The 19,013-nt window shown below is 41.6% G+C and overlaps 1 protein-coding gene across 7 annotated transcripts in view; it reads left to right on the forward strand.

The window, feature by feature from the left end:
* ARHGAP27 (Rho GTPase activating protein 27) overlaps positions 1-19,013 on the forward strand; it is a 627,637-nt gene that overhangs the window by 492,965 nt on the left and 115,659 nt on the right. For all 7 annotated transcript variants that reach the window (XM_078645012.1, XM_078645013.1, XM_078645010.1 and 4 more), the window contains one exon: positions 14,781-15,200. In XM_078645012.1, the coding sequence (XP_078501138.1) occupies positions 14,781-15,200 (420 nt within the window). The remainder of the gene's footprint in view (positions 1-14,780; positions 15,201-19,013) is intronic.

Genomic DNA, 19,013 nt, shown 5'->3' on the forward strand with positions numbered 1-19,013 from the left:
ACTCTCCCTTTGCCTCGTATCGCTCAGTATCCGATACGATCCTTCCTGGTTCCCCATATTCCCTGGGCTGCGCTCATTTCCGTCATCACAGGGTCTATGGTGCGACCTCTCACAACTCCCATTCAGTTCTCTGGTGCCAGGCACACAGTGTGGACACTTAAAGCTGTTTCTGTACTCTTGCGCTCTCCTCTCCCCTTCACTGAGTATTAGGCGCGACACCCCTCCACTCCCGGGACCCCCGTTTTCCAAATCTATTCTATTCCCACTTCGGGCCCAATGGGTGACTCCCCTACTATCTCTCTCTCTACAGTCCCACTCCGGGCTGCTCTCCCCAGCCCCGCAGTGAGTCCGAGCTCGGCTGTCCTGACTTTCCCTTTCAGCTTCCGCAGCTATGATGTTCTTTTGAGCCTTCACTGCCTCATCCCACTGCTTCATGTACTCATTTAGCTCTTGAAAGGATTTTCGTCCAGATCCCCTCAGATCCACTGGCCATCTAGGGCCCCCAGGATCTCCTCCTGGGTCCCCTACTGGGTGCACCGGAGTGCTCCATTCTCTTGGTATCGGCATCTGACTTGGGGAATTAATCGTATCGTTCCTCCTTGCCGTCCCTGCTCTTTCTCTGTCCTTCTGTACCCGTTCTTCCCCTCTTGCTCTTTCTTGGTCATATATCGATATTATAGGACCTATGGTAACAGGTACCTGTAGTGCATCTGGTAATGTGTAGGATGTGGCGCTCTCCGTTTCCGGCGCTCTTTGCACCACAAACCTACCGACTACCTGTTGCACCTGACTAGGCTGGGACAGCTCTTTCTTTGCCTCAGGATCCCACTCTGAACTGGGAAGCGGTCCATGCTCTCCTGCATTGCCCCCCTTTTCTCTTTCACTATGCTCGACCTCTCCCCCTGCCCTATTATACGGGGGTGGCCTGTCTGTCAATAATCTGTTTATCAGGCTGTCCTCTGTTTCGCTCTCATCTTCTTCTTCTAGGGGGCTTTTATTTACGGGCACCTCTAACACTGGGTACAGTTTATTTACTTCCATGTTATGCACTCTCCATCTTTTAGCATCCGCATCCCACCTGGCATCCTGTACTGCCCTTACCGATCGTTTCACCCTTTCTTGTCGTCTGTTCATATTCTTTTCATGCGCTGCCCTAATCCATGCATCAAGAGCTTCAAACTGGGTCGGTCTAGGCAAGGGTCTCATTGAGGTCATGACTGATTTTAATCGATGTAACACCTCTAATCTGAACGTCCCGTACTTCGGGAACGTCAGTTCCTCATTTCCTTCAGTAATCTTACTCCACTCTGATATCCACAGGATCGTATGCAACCCAACATTCACTGCCATGTAACTAGCCGGCGTACCCTCCGGCGGGGCTTCTTCCCCTTCATACGATCCCCGCTTCTCTTTTTTAAACACCGCTCTCAACCATTTAAAACACTTCATAATTATGCGCACAATATCCAGCCTCGCTACTCTGTTTACTTCCTGATGACAATCCACCAATCCTGTCGCGGCTTTGCTAACTTGGCCTATCGCAGCGCGGTCTTTCTCCGGTCGGCCAATCACGTCGCGACCCTGTCTGACGTCTTTGCTAGCTGGCCTATCACAGCGCGGTCTTTCTCCGGTCGGCCAATCACGTCGCGACACTTTCTGACGTCACTTTTCTCCGCTTCGCAGCAGCACCCCTCCTTTCTCAACTCGTCTCCCGGTTATGCATGCGTCCCATTCATACACCGAAAAATGACTACTTCCGACCAAGCGGTCCCCCTATCTCGGTCTTTCGGGTGATCAATGGTACCTCATGACCCCCTTCACACTAGTTGACAATTACTCTGGGTGTCCGATACACCCGAACCACTTAAGCTCTCCTTGAACTTAAGATTTCCACCGGTTGCGCGCGCTCACAACCTGTTCCACAGTCACTCTACAGACATTCAACTCCGCCTGACATTATAACATAGATACAATACAAAACACCGCAATCTAACACGCATAACCCTTTATACTCACTCTCGACCGATACTGCTGCTTTTTCTGTCTCACGTCATCCGGATCTTCTTCGGCGGGCTGTTCTTCCGATCATCGATTTCTAGGGGCCTTGGGGTAAGCTAACCTGGCCTAGGTTACCGTCCTCAAGAAGGCAACCATCCTCTATAGCTACCAACTGGAAGGGCGAGATTTTGATCGATACCTTAGCACTATTGATCTAAACCTCGATCTGGTCGACTGAACCTTTGTTGCCTGTCTTTAAGGTAGAAAGTACATCCATTTCCAAGTTAGTTCACCCAATAAAGGACTCTGCTCCCAAAGATCACAAACAACTTCTAGCTTTCAAAAGTTTATTGTAAGGATATGATAAGCTGCAAATACAGGCATCTCAGAATGAGATTCACGAGGTACACAGGTCCAATTACATACATGTGCTCTCGGAAAGCCCTCAGACGAGCAACGGAAATCACTAACACAAGTTCTAAGAATAATAAAGCTATCAGCATTGACGCATATCTCTCCTTCATTTAAGTTGGAGGAAAACGCACAGGTTAGGCTGTCCCTACCCTGCTCTAGATGGTATCCCTACTTAACCAAGTCCCAACCTAACAAAGGTGTCAGCAGTGAATGACCCCCAAGGGAAGTCACTCACTCTAAGTCTCTTGGTGAAAACCTATAGTTCTCCAGTCATGACCCCTCTCTGCCTACCCATCCGCTCTCTAAAGGGTCCTCAGGTAACTGCTCTAACTCCCCCCAGGGGTGCTGTCCCTAATACAAAACAGTCAACAACATTTGAGACGCCCCTTTCGAGACGCCCCTCACGTGGTGTAGCTTCTGGCTTTTTCCATGATGCTTTGTATTGGGCCTCATACGTTAGAGTTGACCTTGCTTCTCAGACTCTTCTCCGGCCCGCTGATACCCCTTAAACATTCCGGAACCCTCCTCCATGTCTGGGCTGTCTACTGAACAGACCTCTATTCATATTATTTATAATTGGATTCCCCCTTTTCTCTTGCAAACAGCCATCTGCAGCCAAGATCCCAACTCTCATAGACTTCCAAAAAGGCTTGCAACATTTCTTGGCCCAGACATGTACGTGTAAACCAACGTTAAAACATTTCAGGCCTACAATATTTCTCATAATGATTATAGCATTCAACTTCTTCATTAATTAAAGCATGTTAATACTCTTATTCTATTATTCAGTAAACATATTTATTAATCCTGGCCCATTAATGCAATGACCAAAACATTAATACAATCTATGTCGTGTAAAGAAACACCTTCCCTTTCCCTCCAGCTCTGGCCCTGAGGCCTACCACATTCTGCGTTTAACCACCTACCATCTTACATTTTAACAGCTACACGACATGGATTCAGGAATAATCACATCTAATAAATCATATAGTGTCACACATTTCTGTATTAGTTCCACTTCTACTTAAATCTCTATATTAGCTATACATTTAGAATATAATTGCAGATACTATTAGCACTCATGGCATTTCTCCTCATGATTTGTGCTTACTACAGGTAAGTGTGATGTACTCATACATTTAGGTCAGTTTGCGCTCTCTCACTTTCTATAGGATGGCTTTCCCTGATTCTGTCCATCTTGTGTTTATCCCTACAGTGGAACATAGCATCTTTACCTTTTCTTTAATTGACTGGCTTCTATGCATTCGATGTTCGCTTTTAGTGACTACATTTCAATTTTATTTAAGCATTCCATGAGAGAGCATGTGTTTTCCAGCTATCTCCCTCGTTTACTTTTTTCTCCCTTCTCCCTTCTGGCCTGGTATCACTGGAGGTTTGGCAGATTACCAGGTAGATATAGAAAGACCTTAATTTTAGCACCCCAAACTCTCCCCCTCTGAATAGTGGTCTCCAAGTAAGCGGGGGCCTACATTAGGCCTTCTGTAGCGTCCCTTCTAAAGTGGCGTCCATAGCTCTGCCTCTTCACTGGTGTTACTATTTTCTGTGTCAAGTACCAAGTAAACCGTGCCTGATGCTTACACGAAGTTCTGTGCAGTTACAAAGAACACATGAGCATTGATCAGTCCAATAGGCCTAGTTTTAATGTGAACCAAGAAAATGCGCACTCTGCATTTAGAGTGTGACCCTCTGGGCGCTGCTTCTATAAATCGCCACTGCGATTAAACAAAGTAATCTCTATGGTAATAACCACAAGTTTGTAAATTTGAAAGAAAAAATCCATTGTTTCATCAGTCTGAACAAACTTCTTTTATTCCAATTATATATAAGAACTCCTATAGATGTTGTAAATCACAGAAACAGTGTTCTTCTTCATTCATCCCAAGTCCCTGAAAGAACTGCATTAATGCAACATGGTCCCCATGCATTTCGTGCCCCTTAGGCACTTCATCAGGGGAATGTAATAAATAAAAATGTGTGTGTGTATGAGGACCCACATTAATGGACAGGAAATGTACATCATAAATCAATAAACGTGATCATTTCTGAAAGCGCCATATTGAATCCCAAAAGTCAAAACAGTATCCCTATTTGTCTAGGAAAGATTAAAATATAAAGACCAACCAAAAATGTCGAGGTTTTTAATGTGCCGAAAAAGAGAAAATCTAGTGCTTAGTGAAACCATCATTAAGAAAGTGCCCGGTTATAAGGAAGTTGCAAGGTTTGTATTAAAAAAACTCGTGACCGAAAAGCGAATGGATTATTAAACCTTTGTGCTCTGTGCTCGTGAACATGGTAAACGTGGTGCAAAATACGCTTAAATATCGCTTAAAGATAGTAAGGTTGTATCAAACAACCAAAGTTCTTACCGTATGTCACGAAAGCCGAAAGTTCGGCAAAAATCTCAAACGCTGTAGTCACGGTGAACGCCAATAACGCATGCGAGTATAAAGCTACTAGAAATAAAAGTCGTCTTAACGTCTATATTCTAATCTGCTCCCTTGGCAGCCATATTGGATAAGGTACGAAACCTGTAGAAAAAATGATGCACTTGTGTTAATTATCATGTGTGTCTAGAAAAATTACATATCATACACAGGTCTAAAAAGATGTGTGTGTTCAGTTGTAAAGAGGCCATTGAAACGATTGTGTGTGGCTAATAGGAAAAAAATGTGTACTACAAAGTGCAATACAGTGTTTCACGATTGTAATTACCAATAAGGTAATAAAAAAATGCTAAACAAATGGTGTGTAGCAAATAACTTGAAATGCATGCCAAACCTGCAAAAGAAATATATATGTCACAATGATAATAAATGAGTCTAGATATCTATCTTCATTCAGTGACTCAAACTGAAAAACTTGAACTACATCAGCACACTCTTAAATGTGTAGCTAAATTATAACTAAACAGTCAATTGTTCATAAAATGATGGATAAAAATTCACAGGTAACATGAGAATTCCAGGCGGTCATTAAGCCCATAAGGCTTCATAGCATGAAGTCTAAGAATCCATTTGTTTTCCTTCTGCAACAATATTCTATTAACATCCTGGTTTTCAATGCTGGACATGGTCTCTAAGATCATAAATTTCAGTTGAGAAATGTTATGTCTTCGTTCGTTAAAGTGTAAAGCTACAGATGATTTTTCATTATTTGTCCTAATGTTACTCTTATGTTCTGATAGGCGTATTTTCATCTTCCTTGTGGTTTTGCCTACATATACTAGGCCACATGGGCACTGAAGAAGATAAATCACGTTTGCAGTATCACAGGTGGCAGTTACTTTTAATCGAATGTGTGTTCCTTTACGCGGGTGGTTGATCGTGGTTCCTTTGATAATGGCATGACAATTATTGCAGTTATGGCATGATAAAGTTCCTTATGGTTGGCCCATTATTGTAGTTTGAGTTGTAGATTTTAATATTTCTTGAATATTTTTACTCCTTGTGAATGCAAACCTCGGTTTGTCCTGAAAAATACCTTTGAAATCAGGTTCGTTAGATAGGATCTGCCAGTGTCTCAAAATCGCTTGCTTACATAGGTGACTTTTTGTAGAGTATCTGGAAACTACTACCATTTGTCTTTCATCAGATTTTACTGTTGTTTTGAGTAGTTCTGTTCGTGTTTTAACAGTGCACTTCATTTCAGTTTTTTTCAAAATTTCAGAAGGATAACCTCGTTCATGAAAACGTTGTGTATACTCTGTATCTGAGTTTCTGATTCAATTGGATCTGAAACAATTCTTTTCACTCTATATAGTTGTGATAATGGCAAGTTGTTTTTAAGCGAGGATTGGTGAAAACTCCTGTAATAGGTTGTTTCGATCTGTTGATTTTTTGAACAGAGTAGTTATGATCTTGTTCTGTTCTATTCGTAATAGAACGTCCAGGTAAGATATTGTTTTGTTATCCACTTGGTGAGTTAATTGAATTCGATCATTGATGTTATGAAATTATCCAGTTCTTGAATCAAAGTTGAATGTGGACCCAGCCATAGTACAAAAATGTCATCAATATAACGGTAACAAATCCGTGCATATTTTTTCCAATGTTCACCATTCAAAATGTTTTGTTTCGAAGTTGGTCATGAAAATATTAACATAGCATGGGGCTGCACAGTTTTAATGTGTCAACACTTGCAAATCCAGGCATGCACAAATATGCAAAAGCTATTTGTGCCGTTTCTGTGCAGTTTTCCACTTTCTCTGCCTCCTGTGTCTATGGTCTGTTGCTTAATAGCCACGCTTGGAGTGCAGCATTGCACCACCATTGCAAACCTGGAGAATAATCAGAGTTACAGGTCTTCAGCAGGACACTGTACCAACTCTGGCTGCACAAGCAGCAGAAGGATGGTCATTCCAGAACTTGAAAGGTGTCAAAGGTGCATAGACAGAATGCAGACACCTGCATCAATCTAAAAGGCTGTGATGCAAATACAGCCACAGTGGTGTATTGTGTCTGAGAAAGACTCTTATTCTGTTGCCGCCGCACTGCACCACAGACACCTCTGTTGCAGACACCCAGCACGTGTGGAGGCTGCACTGTTGCTTTCAGGCTATTACCTACACTGCACATGACTGCTCCTGCTGATGGTTGTTGGAAATAGACACCTTTGCCTCTTAGTACAGGCACCTTTCCCATATGGACTTCGAGTAAAGAGGCAAAATCCCTCCCTTACAGTGATTGACGTTCCAGTTTCCAGTGGCTGTCTGATGGAATGGCCCTATCCGCAAATGCGATAAAGGTAGAGGGAGTGTTTGATAGTGGATTAAAGAGGCCTGAAATGGATTCCAGAATATGCAGCGTTGGTATTTGGTGCATCAACATTTAATAAGATCAACAACAGCTTTTGAGCAGAGCTTTGTGCACCAGCACTTATTCTTTCACAAGTTAAGCACTGTATTGTTTGTTGATGTGCTCATTGAATAACCTTCAAAATCCTGGAATTCTTATATAAGGGATGTATGGAGGAATGGACTCAACCTACAATTGGATTGCCCTTCTATTGCAATTCCCATATAGATTTCAGTTCTTTATGGTGGATGACGACACTGGTCTGCATCTTAAGCATTTGTAGCTGTTCTTCGTTTTACGGCATCCGTGCTTAGGACATTCATAACTTAAGTTGTGTTGTATTCCATGTATTGCAAACCTTGTGGACAGCTGAAAATTGTTGTTAGGTGCTGAGAAACTATTCTGACAGAGCCTTTTATTCCAAGAGAACTAAGATTGTTACTGTGCTAGATATCTTGACAAATAGTTTGTAAATCCACAAAATCTGATTATTCACGAACACTAATTAATCAATGGATGTCAGGAGCAGCTTAAACACTATCTCTGCTCGCGGGCTGGCTTTTGCAATTATTGCCCTTCACCTCATGATCCGGGTGTTCAATGTATACTATTTGTCAATACACCAGACGGCATTTCATCTTGTGAATAGCAAGAAGAAAAAAATGTGTAAAAGGTCAGAAAGTACCTCACATAAGCATCACCAAGGGAGCTGCTGGTTGGTATCCGCCAGTTTTCCCACGCTAGCATAATTGTAACTTTCATAACCATAAAGAAAAAAAAGGAACGTGTCCAGATGTTAGGAGGCGAATAAAAGAAAGAAGTGGTCTGTATAAGAATGCACTGTAAGTGCTTGTGTCATTCCATACCAACTGGATCCCGTCGTGGAAAGAAAGACATTTGCTTCTCCATTCTAAAATGAGGTGTAACTCACTTGCAAATGAAGATCCGTTATTGGGTGCCGTGATTACCCTAAGATTAAAAGAACGGCATGTATTTGACAATTTCAATTCGAAAAGGCCACAAGATGAATTGCCGCCTGGAGTATCAACAAATAGTAGAAATTGAACACTCTGATCAGGAAGTGATGGGCAACAATTGTAAAAGCCAGCCCGCGAGTAGAGATAGTGTTTAAACTTCTCCTGACATCCGTTAATTAATTGGCGTTCATGAATAATCAGGTTTTGTGGATTTACAAGTTAATAAGTGGGGGCGGGGGGGCCTGATTATTATTTCTCCCTTATTCTCCTTTTTGTGTATGAACTTGCTAAATAGTGCCAACACGATAAATAGTCCCAGCGATCAGTGAGCACTACATCTCTGCAACGCTGCCCTAAGAGACGCTCTACTCCAACAACCTTATGTTTGTGGATGCTTTGTTTTCAAGAGCCATGTTTGCAAATTTCGTACAGTAAGGGGTACAATGCTAATGGATACCAAGCAGTCACTGCCTCTTTTCTCATTTGAACTGCAGTTTGATGAGCCTTGTGTAGAAGGACACTGAATTCTTATGGCAAAAAGTAAAGGATGCCATTGGATTCTGAACGCCTCTGGTCAGACACGATTCAGGTATATATTCTAGTGGGCACTCTGCTAATGGGATATATGTTATGCTGGTGGGCCTGATCACTAAATGGCCCCATTATCATATATGGTTGTACTAGTTGCCCCGCCCCTATCAACAGGCAATGATTGTAGGTTAGATACTCATTTGTAGTAGTCTTTTTTTGTTTATAGCTAGCTGAGCCTCAGTGACACTGCCACTTCCTTGATGTTGGTGATGCTGGAGGCGTATTGCTTCAGATGCCGAGTTCCCCTGTTACATTTCCTCTTCGAGCTAAACAGGAAAGTGTTCTCACCCTGTGAATGTAAAATTAAAATAGAGGAACAAGGCGTCTAACGGAGACATGGTGCCAGCAAATCTTTATTTGAAATGAAGAACAGGAGCTTAAAAACCCAAGGTGGTGCACGTGGTGTTGTCCGAACTTGGTTGCTAAAATAAGGATTATGATTTTGAGACTATTTTTAATGGGGGTGAAAAAGACAAACCACAATGATAGCTTCTTCAAAACAGTGCATGCAAACCTTTTGTGCTTATTATAGTGTTGCTTTGCCACATGCGTTTCACTAGCCAAGAAGTTGTAACTCGTGGTTTCTTTTGTATGAAGTCCTCAGTATAACTCTGCCTCAGTGCATGAGAATCACAGCTTCGGCTGCCCATTAACTGCCCAAGCATACTGGTTCAACTTGCCTCGGCATCCTCTGAATAGAACCACACGGTGGAGTTAATGCACAGACAGGCGTCCACAGATGACTAGGCTCACTGTGATTGGGTAACATCACTCAAATCAAATACAAAACAATCAATTTACTGTGTTCTAGCTTAAGAAGACCAGCAAGCTTGGCGACTGTAGCAGGTTATTGTTTTTGCAAATTTATACATCTAGAGTCAGCATAGGGTTGCCCATAGACTCTCTGGGGCTGATTCACAGAACTAATCTGAGATAAAATCCTAAACTTGCTACTTTTGGTATTCACAGAAGGCATTTAGTAGTAGTAAAGTTAGGATTTTGACTTAGGACAGACTTAGGACAGACTCCTAACTTTACTACTACTAAATGCCTTCTGTGAATACCAAAAGTAGTAAGTTTAGGATTTTGTCTCAGATTACTTATGTGAATCGGGCCCTCTGTATTCTCATTTCCGAAGCCATGTTTGAGTTATTACTAGCATTTATGTCGCGTGTGCCTGCTTGAGGCAGTAGTTCAATGTTTCCTGTAAATGTTTCAGATGGGAAGACCTTAAGGTGTATCTGCATTCTATCATCAGCGTGATCTGGAGAGTCGTGTAAAAATACACATGTATTCACGCTTGTACCAGCTCTGGGAGGCCTGTAGTCCTTGAATCAAGAGCCAAAGGACAAGAAAGCAATGTATAGTTGTATCATTGATGCACAGAACAGAGTTGAAAGAGACCATGCAGTCTAGGCTCCAGTTCAGAAGGGAAGATGATGCAGAAGTCACAGATCTCGATAAATCAAAACAAATGCTGTGCTCAGGTGTGGTCAGCAAAGGCCTGGAATGCGAGTGGGTCTCACTAAGAATATCTGGTGAAACCAGGTCTTACACCGGGAGGAAGCCTAATGCTGAAGCAGGCAAGCGCTAAAACTGAGTAAAGTGCATGAGTGCAGGGAGGACTCAAGTGAGTTTCTGTGGCAGGTCATCAGTCCAATGTGGAGTCTAACACCGTCTCTTTGATGACACAGGGCCAACGTCACACATTGCAACCTTGTTCGAGCTTTTTTAGGTCGTCTGATTTTTCTCTGGTATAGAATGTGAACGACTAATGCAGTATTTGACTTATTTAGCCTCATTACATCTTAGACGGATGTAAATTGTTTTAACCCTCTGTTCATCACCACCCCCTTTTCTGTATTGTTTTTGGCCACTATAGGTGTGGCAGGGTATACTCAGACATGAGTCCCTTTCTCACTGCTCCATCAGGATTCAAGCAAGCCGGGCCGAAGAGGCTGAAATGCCAGAAACCGGTTCCCGGTAGCTTGTCTCCTTTCTGGTGAAGAATTGGCTTGGTAGTTTGGTCTGCCCTGTTCCCATGATGCACTGGGCCAGGGACAGACTAATTTGCATATAGCCAGGTTCTGAGCTGGGATGGGGCAGTGAGATAAATAACGGTGATGGATCAAGCCCTGATCTTTGGACTGGGTAAGAGTGGTCTGCTTAATTCAGACACTCTGTTCATCACCACCCCCTTTTCTGTATCAGGTTGATTAAAACAGCAGGCCGAATTAGACATAGCAGATCATTTTGCTTCTAAACCCTGCATAACAAGGCAATATGGATTTTAGCATAATTAAAAGAGGAGTCATCTTAAATAAAACGTTCTGGTGGTTTAAATGTTCAGCTTTTAAGGGGGTGGAATATCTTTAATTTAGGTTAGTGTATCAAGATTCGGGCCACATCTGTTTGCAGAAGACGGGCCACATCTAGTCGCAGAAGAGATTAAGAAAAAGATTATAAAAACCATAGCGAAGCAAAAGTTAATTGAAAAGATTTTAAAATGTAAGACAACACTATCTTACCAATTGGCTTAATATTAATCTTGTTACAGACTGCTAAAAAACCAAGTAAACCACAATAGATTCAGTTTGAACTATTTAGTGAAATACATTTAGTTTGCAATTATCCGTGAGGTTTTTAAATGTCTTGTCTATGGACGGCTTCAGTTGCAAGCACACCTGTTGCATCCATTTTAGACTTAGAATGGGCTTGGGGTCAGCTATTGCTGATGATTCCAATAGTTTCTTATCTTTCATTACAGTGCTCCTGATTTCGTGGCTTTCCTCCCACTTAGATTTGTCCCATATAAGGAGCATTTTGGCTTCACTGTGTTTTGTTTGCATTGAAGTGCATTGTGGACTGTTTTCTCTCCCCTATCTCTCGTCTTGCTTTTTCTGTTCTCTCTACCATTTCTTGAACCTACCCTCTTTATATACATATTTTGCTCTCCCCTAGCATCTACTTGCCCTCCTGCACTTCTTCCTTTTCTCCCTGTCTCTGTTAGCTCTCTATGATCCCCTTCCACATTTCAAGAGGGTTGCAGTGCAGTAAGCAGGGGCCATCTTGGAATAGCTTTTCATAATATTAAAAAAATATATATATTATTGAAGATGGTCACCCTGCAGGAAAGCGTATGTGTTCCAAAGGTCGACATCTTGGAATGCTTTTTATTTTGATTTTAGAATGTACATTTCATGATGGCTGCCTTGCATGCACACACGAATGTTGCCTTCCTAAAATGATTTTTGTAAATAAACGTTGGCAAAGCGAATAAGTCCCTACCCAATAGCACAGGTGAGTCTATTGTTTTTGCCAGTGCTTGTTTATATTTAGTTTGAATTTTTTTTAAAAAACATTTTTAAAAAGTAGCAAGTAACGTTTTAAAAAGTTTTAACTTTTTCCTGGTCATAACTTCAACCGTATGTATAGCTGTGCATTGTTCTTATCTTAACTGGGCACATTTGTAATAACTCTGATTCTAACCAATCTTCCTACAAGGGAAAAACCGCTGTAATGGTAAGTTGCTGCAATGCTCAAAGTTCTAATTTCAATGTACTTATCTCCAGTTAAATATCTAATACGCACCTCTTACTCAGCTATTTTTATGTGGACACGGGATCAGAGGTTTTACAACACAGTGGCAATAATACTGTTTAAACAAATCATTGTACTGTGCTCTTTCTATTATGGAAAGAGCACATTTCTTAAGTCTGTTAATAATTAAACTCACTTGTTCATGTTCACTGTGTCTGTCCTTAAAGACGTTTATGCTAGGGAAACTGGATCTTAAATATGATCTGTAGTTTGATTAGAAATGGGGAAACAGGGTACCTGACTACAGACACGCTATCAAACGCCCAGAAGCTGCTGTTTGTGTGACATAGGTTTGAAGCAAGAAGTGTCATGCTAGAATTAGCCTAGCCAACATGCTAGAATGGTGATGTTACGCAATAGTAGGCTTTTGATTATTATTTAGTGAACGGAAGAATTCTTTGGCGTAGAAGTATTTGAGATAAGCGCTGTTGAATGCGCTAGAACCGCAGTAACTGGGAATGCAAAGCTTGATATGACAAATTAAAACATGTCCCCAAATGTGGTCTGAGACTGTATTATTTAAGGGAGTTGATAAGCTGCAATTGCCTTCTGCTGCGTCTCTGTCAGAGCAGGGTTAACTGCATTAGTTCAACAATTAGCAGGTTACTTGACACCATAAAAATGATCCCAAAAAAAGCCAGTGACTCTGGTGGCTAGTAATATTATCTTTGTGTCTTCGGCATAGCAGTTAAATGTATGACTCCATTTCATTCGCGGTCATGGAGTTAAGAAGCACCTCTTTTGAACAATTTCTACAATGGGGAAGTTGTTGATGGGGAGAAGATGGATGTGTGGCCTGATGAGTGAGTAACTGTTCCCTGAAAAGAAAGTTCTCATGTTCCCTACGATTGTGTACTAGTGGAATCTGTGACTTCATCAATGGAGTGGATCAAAATTCTAAGATTGTTTGATAGGAGGGATTTTGGAGTTTTGTAATAAAATTGCAATTTCACTTTAAGTTTAGGTTGGGAATCATAGATAGCATTATCTCTAAAGTCAGAGAAGCGTGTGTGCATAAGTTGTGTGGTGCTCATTTTTCCTGTAAAACTCGTTGGAACCATGTTATACATCATAGCATGGCGCACATCAGCTTCCAGACCTTGACCAAAAATCTAGGATCGGCTGAGCCCCTGCTCTCTCACATCTGCAGAGCTGGAGGTCGTGGTCATGCCTTCTAGTACCTTGCTCCCAAGTAGAGTGACTTGCTCATGCAAATCATAGCCGTCTCCTCAGTCCTTGAATTCTTCAAGAAACTGAAGACGTGCCTCTTTGCCTAGACCTCCGACTCGGCCAGCCCATTTCCCTTCTTTTGTAACGCCTGGATGCGCTCCCAGGAGATGTATGCTCTTCAAATAGTCATTACATCACAATCCCATTCGGTAATCATATAGTCTGAGTCTGGCTGTTGAGCAAAAAAGCCCTTTATATTGAAGTAGTGATTTGTATTTTTTTTTTACATAGTTATGGTTCACCAACTTACAGTTTTTAGGCACAGGGAATTTAAGTGACTTGCCCATTCTCACATTATTTCCAATCAAATGCCACTGCTGGTATTAGAATCCACATCTGAAGGTTGCAATGTTGGCAATTTAATCACAATACCACATTCTCTTCATTGACTAAATACTTTATTTGAGCTTTTGTTCTCATTTCATTTCAACTCTTTTTTAAAGTATTCATTGGTTCTCGTCCCCTTAGTATCTCTTATTTGATTCAGCCAGCCGCACCTTGCCACTCTTGGCTGACTCAAAGCCTGTGGTTTCTCCAGGCGTGGTCAAATTCTTTCCATGCTTTAATTCACAGTCCCTATGTCCTAAAACATATTTAAGGCCACTTGATTTTATATTTCAGTCAAAGGCAAAACTTGAATGGAAAGATTCACCTGCTAAAACTAGGGTGACAAGACTGTCCATTCTCAAGCAAGCTAGCTCCTGCAGCCAAAACAAATCCTTCATCCTTCAGTTGTCAGTAGCACCGGGATGTAGACTGATCATCACAGCAGCTCTCTGCTTTAATGACAGTGGGATTCTACTGTGGCGGCAGTCTGTGGCCTTCTGTTTTTGATTCCAGTGGGACTTTTAGTATGATTCCAGTCTATGGGGCTTACTTTTGTAGTGACATGTAGTTTCTAGTGTGCTATTCGTGTTTGATGTGTGACAGCTTTGGTTTTAATGTGTGTGGTTCTAACCTGCTGCCAGTGTCTCATGCCCCTGAACAGCTAGCTGGGGTAATACCCCTTGGGATGATGGTGCTCCTGCGCGGTAGGGAGATTGTTACGTCTGCCCTGGTTTCACAAACAGTACATCATCAAACGCTTAAGTCAAAATTCATAGGCAAATATTTGCACAAACTATAATAATAGTCCTGTTTTAAAACTGTTTTTCAGGTCAGCCAGGAAAAGAATTCCTCTCCTGTGTATGTGAATGTAGCAGAACTGCGACAAGAGGCAGCAAAGGCAGGCTCGTCGTCACGCCTACAGAGCACAAGCAGCACTATTGACGAATGGGAAACTCACACTGACCAGGACAGCGGGAAGTTGTTTTATTATAACAGTCTCACCGGCGAGACAACCTGGGAGTCTCCCTTCTACCAGACAGACGACCCTGTCAATTCTCCCAACTCTGTAATCTCTGAAGCAAGCCCTATTGAGTCAGAATGGGACAGATACTTTGACGAACCCACAGGACGTTTCTTTTTCTACAACTCCAGCACAGGGGAAACCTCTTGGCAGCCACCTGAGGAAGAAGAACTGAGTCCACATGAGATGAAGCCCGTGTACTACCCGTTTCCGACAATGGATCAGAGGGTATGTTTCATCACTTGCTTATGCCTAGCTGACTTATGCACAGTAGCACTACACATTTTAGACACAATAGGGTTTGAAGGAATTCAGTAAATTAGGCAGTGAATGATTGTGGAATAGTGTTCTTAGAGTTGACTATGTGAACCCACCTGGCTGATGTGTCACCAGGAATACTTTTCAAGGGAGATGAATGCACCAATGATGGCACCCACAAAGCAAATTTCAATTTTGGTGAAGTCAAAGAATTTGAGGTACTCTGTGTAATGAGGGAGAGTTGCCTTACACACTACAAAGGAATTGCAAGCCAGTGCTCCCAGCGAATATTTAATTTCCTTCAACTTGATCTCATCAATTGTTAATGGTTAGGCCTCTTGAAATGGTAAACATCCTTCACAACGCGGTCAAAACACTGCGGTGCCATTACGACGCGTCTTTTACAACGCAAGTCGTTACCACGACTTGCGCTGGAGGGCGCTCTAGACTAAGGAATAGTAGATTTACTATTCCAACACCTTCCCTACTGTACGTAGGCTGGAGTTGGAATAGTAAATCTTACTATTCCTAAGTCCAGCACCCTACAGCGCAAGTCGTGGTAACGACTTGTGTTGTAAAAGATGCGTTGTAATGTACCGCGATCATTTTGATCGCGTTGTAACATCATACATCCCTAGAAATGGAGTTCAAGAAGCCAGTTGAAACGGAGAGCTCAGGGCCTTTTCATCACAAGACAAACATATCTAAGACGAGCAGACAAGGCACCCTCTGTGATTTAGTGGCTAGCTTGGGGACTGTCGAAAATGGAGCCATGGGTTAGCATCACTGTTTCAGTAAAATATATGTAATTCTGGTCAAATTACTTTATCTCCTGTACTTCAGCTCTGAAAGCAGGTGGCAGAGCGTGCTGTTAAGTACTGTCCCAAGTGCATGTGCATATCCTTCTGCCTATCACTGTCTAGCTTCTATAGTCCAATCTCCACCAGACCCCCACCACAAATAATATTATTTTATGAGAAACACTTCATTTTCTAGAGAGATGTTCTTGTTACAATATAACAAGGTTCTCTTTAACTTCTGCATAAAATATTAAAACATCTACCTTTATCCTAAGTAGATTCCCAGCTTATTTACATTTTATTGACAAAAGTCAGGTACAAGTCAATAGCATTTAAACAGACAGACAAATCATAAAAGCTTTGAATGTTTGGGTCATTCATATTCCTTGATGGGTTTTGGTGAATTTGACTGATTGGGGAATATACAGTTCATATTCCAGTTCCTTCAAAGCAAGTGCCTGAAACCTAAATATAAGATTGTCAGAGATATGAGAAGCAAACTGTCCAGTGAATTGCTAGTAAATAGCTTGCAACTGCTTGTGCCCTTCTCTAAACATGTACACTATTTTTGCAATTAAATTAGCATATTGGACATTTGTGTAAGCTATCTGTAATGTGTTTACAGGTGACATAGAGCATTTGAAAGCTCCAAATGTGAATATGCAAAGAAAGCTTTCTCCACTTAAATTTGCAGCAACATTGTAATTTTGTTTGAATGCTGGTTTGCTAGTTTCTGTTATGAAATAAGTAGATATGTGATTGTCACAGTGCAGTGAGAGATACATGGAGAGTGTGTGTGTGTGAACTCTGCTTAGATTCGCTGAGGGAATGAATTTAACCACTCATGGTTGAGCTCATCTTTTGATAATTGGTGGAGCCACTTTCAAAATCAGAATTGGACAAGACTGAGAAGTGACAAGGCAACCTGCTTGGACACATCTGTTTGGTGAAGGGAGTGGAGAGGTGTCTCCAGGTTAGACCTGACTCTCCAAACCAGGAAGTTGCTTTGAGGGCTATGGAATCTACTCTCATGCTAACCCGAACGAGCAAGGACAAAGAGGACCTGGTCCTGACAGTTAGAAGTTTTTTTTCTGCTCACTTTGATATGAACTTGAGTTTGGAAATGTGTTTTTTTAGAAGACCCAGAGTGTTTTGTCCTTTAATGAAATGTAGCTTTGCATTCATCTTGCATAACTAAAAACACAAAAGAAATAAACATTTTTGATGCCTATATCCTGCTTTGTCTTGTATCGAATGGAAATGAAAAATGAAAGTACTCGAGTCATAGGCTGTCATTGATTTATTTTATATACTACCTGCGTTTTAGGGTCAAGTCACACTTGCGAGTGATGATGACTAATTCATTGGCATTGCAAACTAAAATTAATTCTTCTAATGTAATGCAAGATATTTTTGAGACAGGCGAGCATCCTGTGACCATTTTTGTGTCGCACTTTTCCGTGCTCACTTGGCATCCTGGTTTGAGTTAGCCACAAATATGCAATATGTGTTTTCTTAGCCTCTCGAATACTTCAGTGAATTATACTCTTATCTACCTCACACGTTTTCAGATGGTGCAGAATCACAGTTGCCACGGCCCTCCATATCTACAGGACACTACCTTTTTCAGTTTCTGGGGTTTTCTACCACCAAGTATTATCATTAGGCACGTCACTGTAACTGGTTCAATTGAAACAACTCTAAGTCACCTAGACGACACTAGAGGGGCAAATGAAAGGCCAGGTCTAGTCACATTGCGGCCTGATGCCAAAAAGCTTATTAGCAACCCTCTGCTTTATTCCATACCACACCCTCTGGTGAGAGGTTATAAGTGCAGAAAGCTACAATCTTGGGGCTTTCTGCCCATGGTTCTGAGTAAATAAACTTTATTGTATAGTTAATAAAAACCATTACAAAAAGTAGAAAAAGAAACAGCCGTTTAAAATGAATGATCAACGAGCATCCATGATTCAGATTTAGCAACATTAAAATACAAAGTTACGTACAAGGAACATCCAGTGCCGAGTAAATTCAATTATATATTGTCCATTTACTTGTTGTGAAACAGTAAGTAAAAACTCGTCTTCCGTTAACTACCAAAGAACAAACGGTAGGTGGAAGTCTTGCATGACATTTAAAAAAAGAGAAAACTAAATTTTATTTACTTTTCAAACGTTTGCGGTAATACCCCTTTTGTTCTCAAAGTTCATGACAAATTTGACTGATCTGCAAATCAATTGTGGATCCACTGTACACAAGGCTTGTATGACCGCGACAGGTGCGTACTCTATGTTCAATTAACTTTGACTTTAACCAGTACCGTCGTTCCTGATCCAGTGCAGGACAGATGCATAGTAGATGGATAAAGTCTTGTTTTGCATCTCCACATAGATCACACTCCTTAGTGTCCGGTTTCCTCCAATCCGGTTTGTCAGCATTTGTCGGCAGATTACCCATCCTCAAATTAAGGTATTTCGTTTTGACATGTGAGGAAAAGGAAAGACCAAAATAGGCTGCAGGTTTAAGCACTTTTTATGATTGAATTATCATCCAGGCGTGCGTCTGTGACTGAGGATTGACTTGTCATTGATCAGCGAGTGCCTGTTTGCAGCCTTTTTATTCGCTAGCTTGAATGATGATACCGGTAGCTTAGTTTGCTACAGAGCTGTAAGTTCAGTAGTGTCGAGGGATAGTCTTAGATACTTAGCGTACTGAGAATTAGGGTTATTTTGCATTGCTTCCCAGGTGACTTGGTTAATTCCTGTTTTCCTGTTCATCCAAATATCGTACCAGAATTTAATGGTCTCATACTTTTTTTGCAGTTTTTGGAATTGCAGGCCGAACTCCAATCGGACCTGCGCTGGTGAAGCATTGGACGATACACTAAAAACCCGCTTGTAGACTCTAGTTTGAATTCGGTCTAGGAGCTGTGCACTTCTGCCATGATGTAACACGCTGCCGTAGCCTATTGTAGGTAGCAGTT

The sequence above is a fragment of the Lissotriton helveticus genome, chromosome 5_1 (genome assembly GCF_964261635.1).
Source record: "Lissotriton helveticus chromosome 5_1, aLisHel1.1, whole genome shotgun sequence".
Classification (NCBI taxonomy): domain Eukaryota; kingdom Metazoa; phylum Chordata; class Amphibia; order Caudata; family Salamandridae; genus Lissotriton; species Lissotriton helveticus.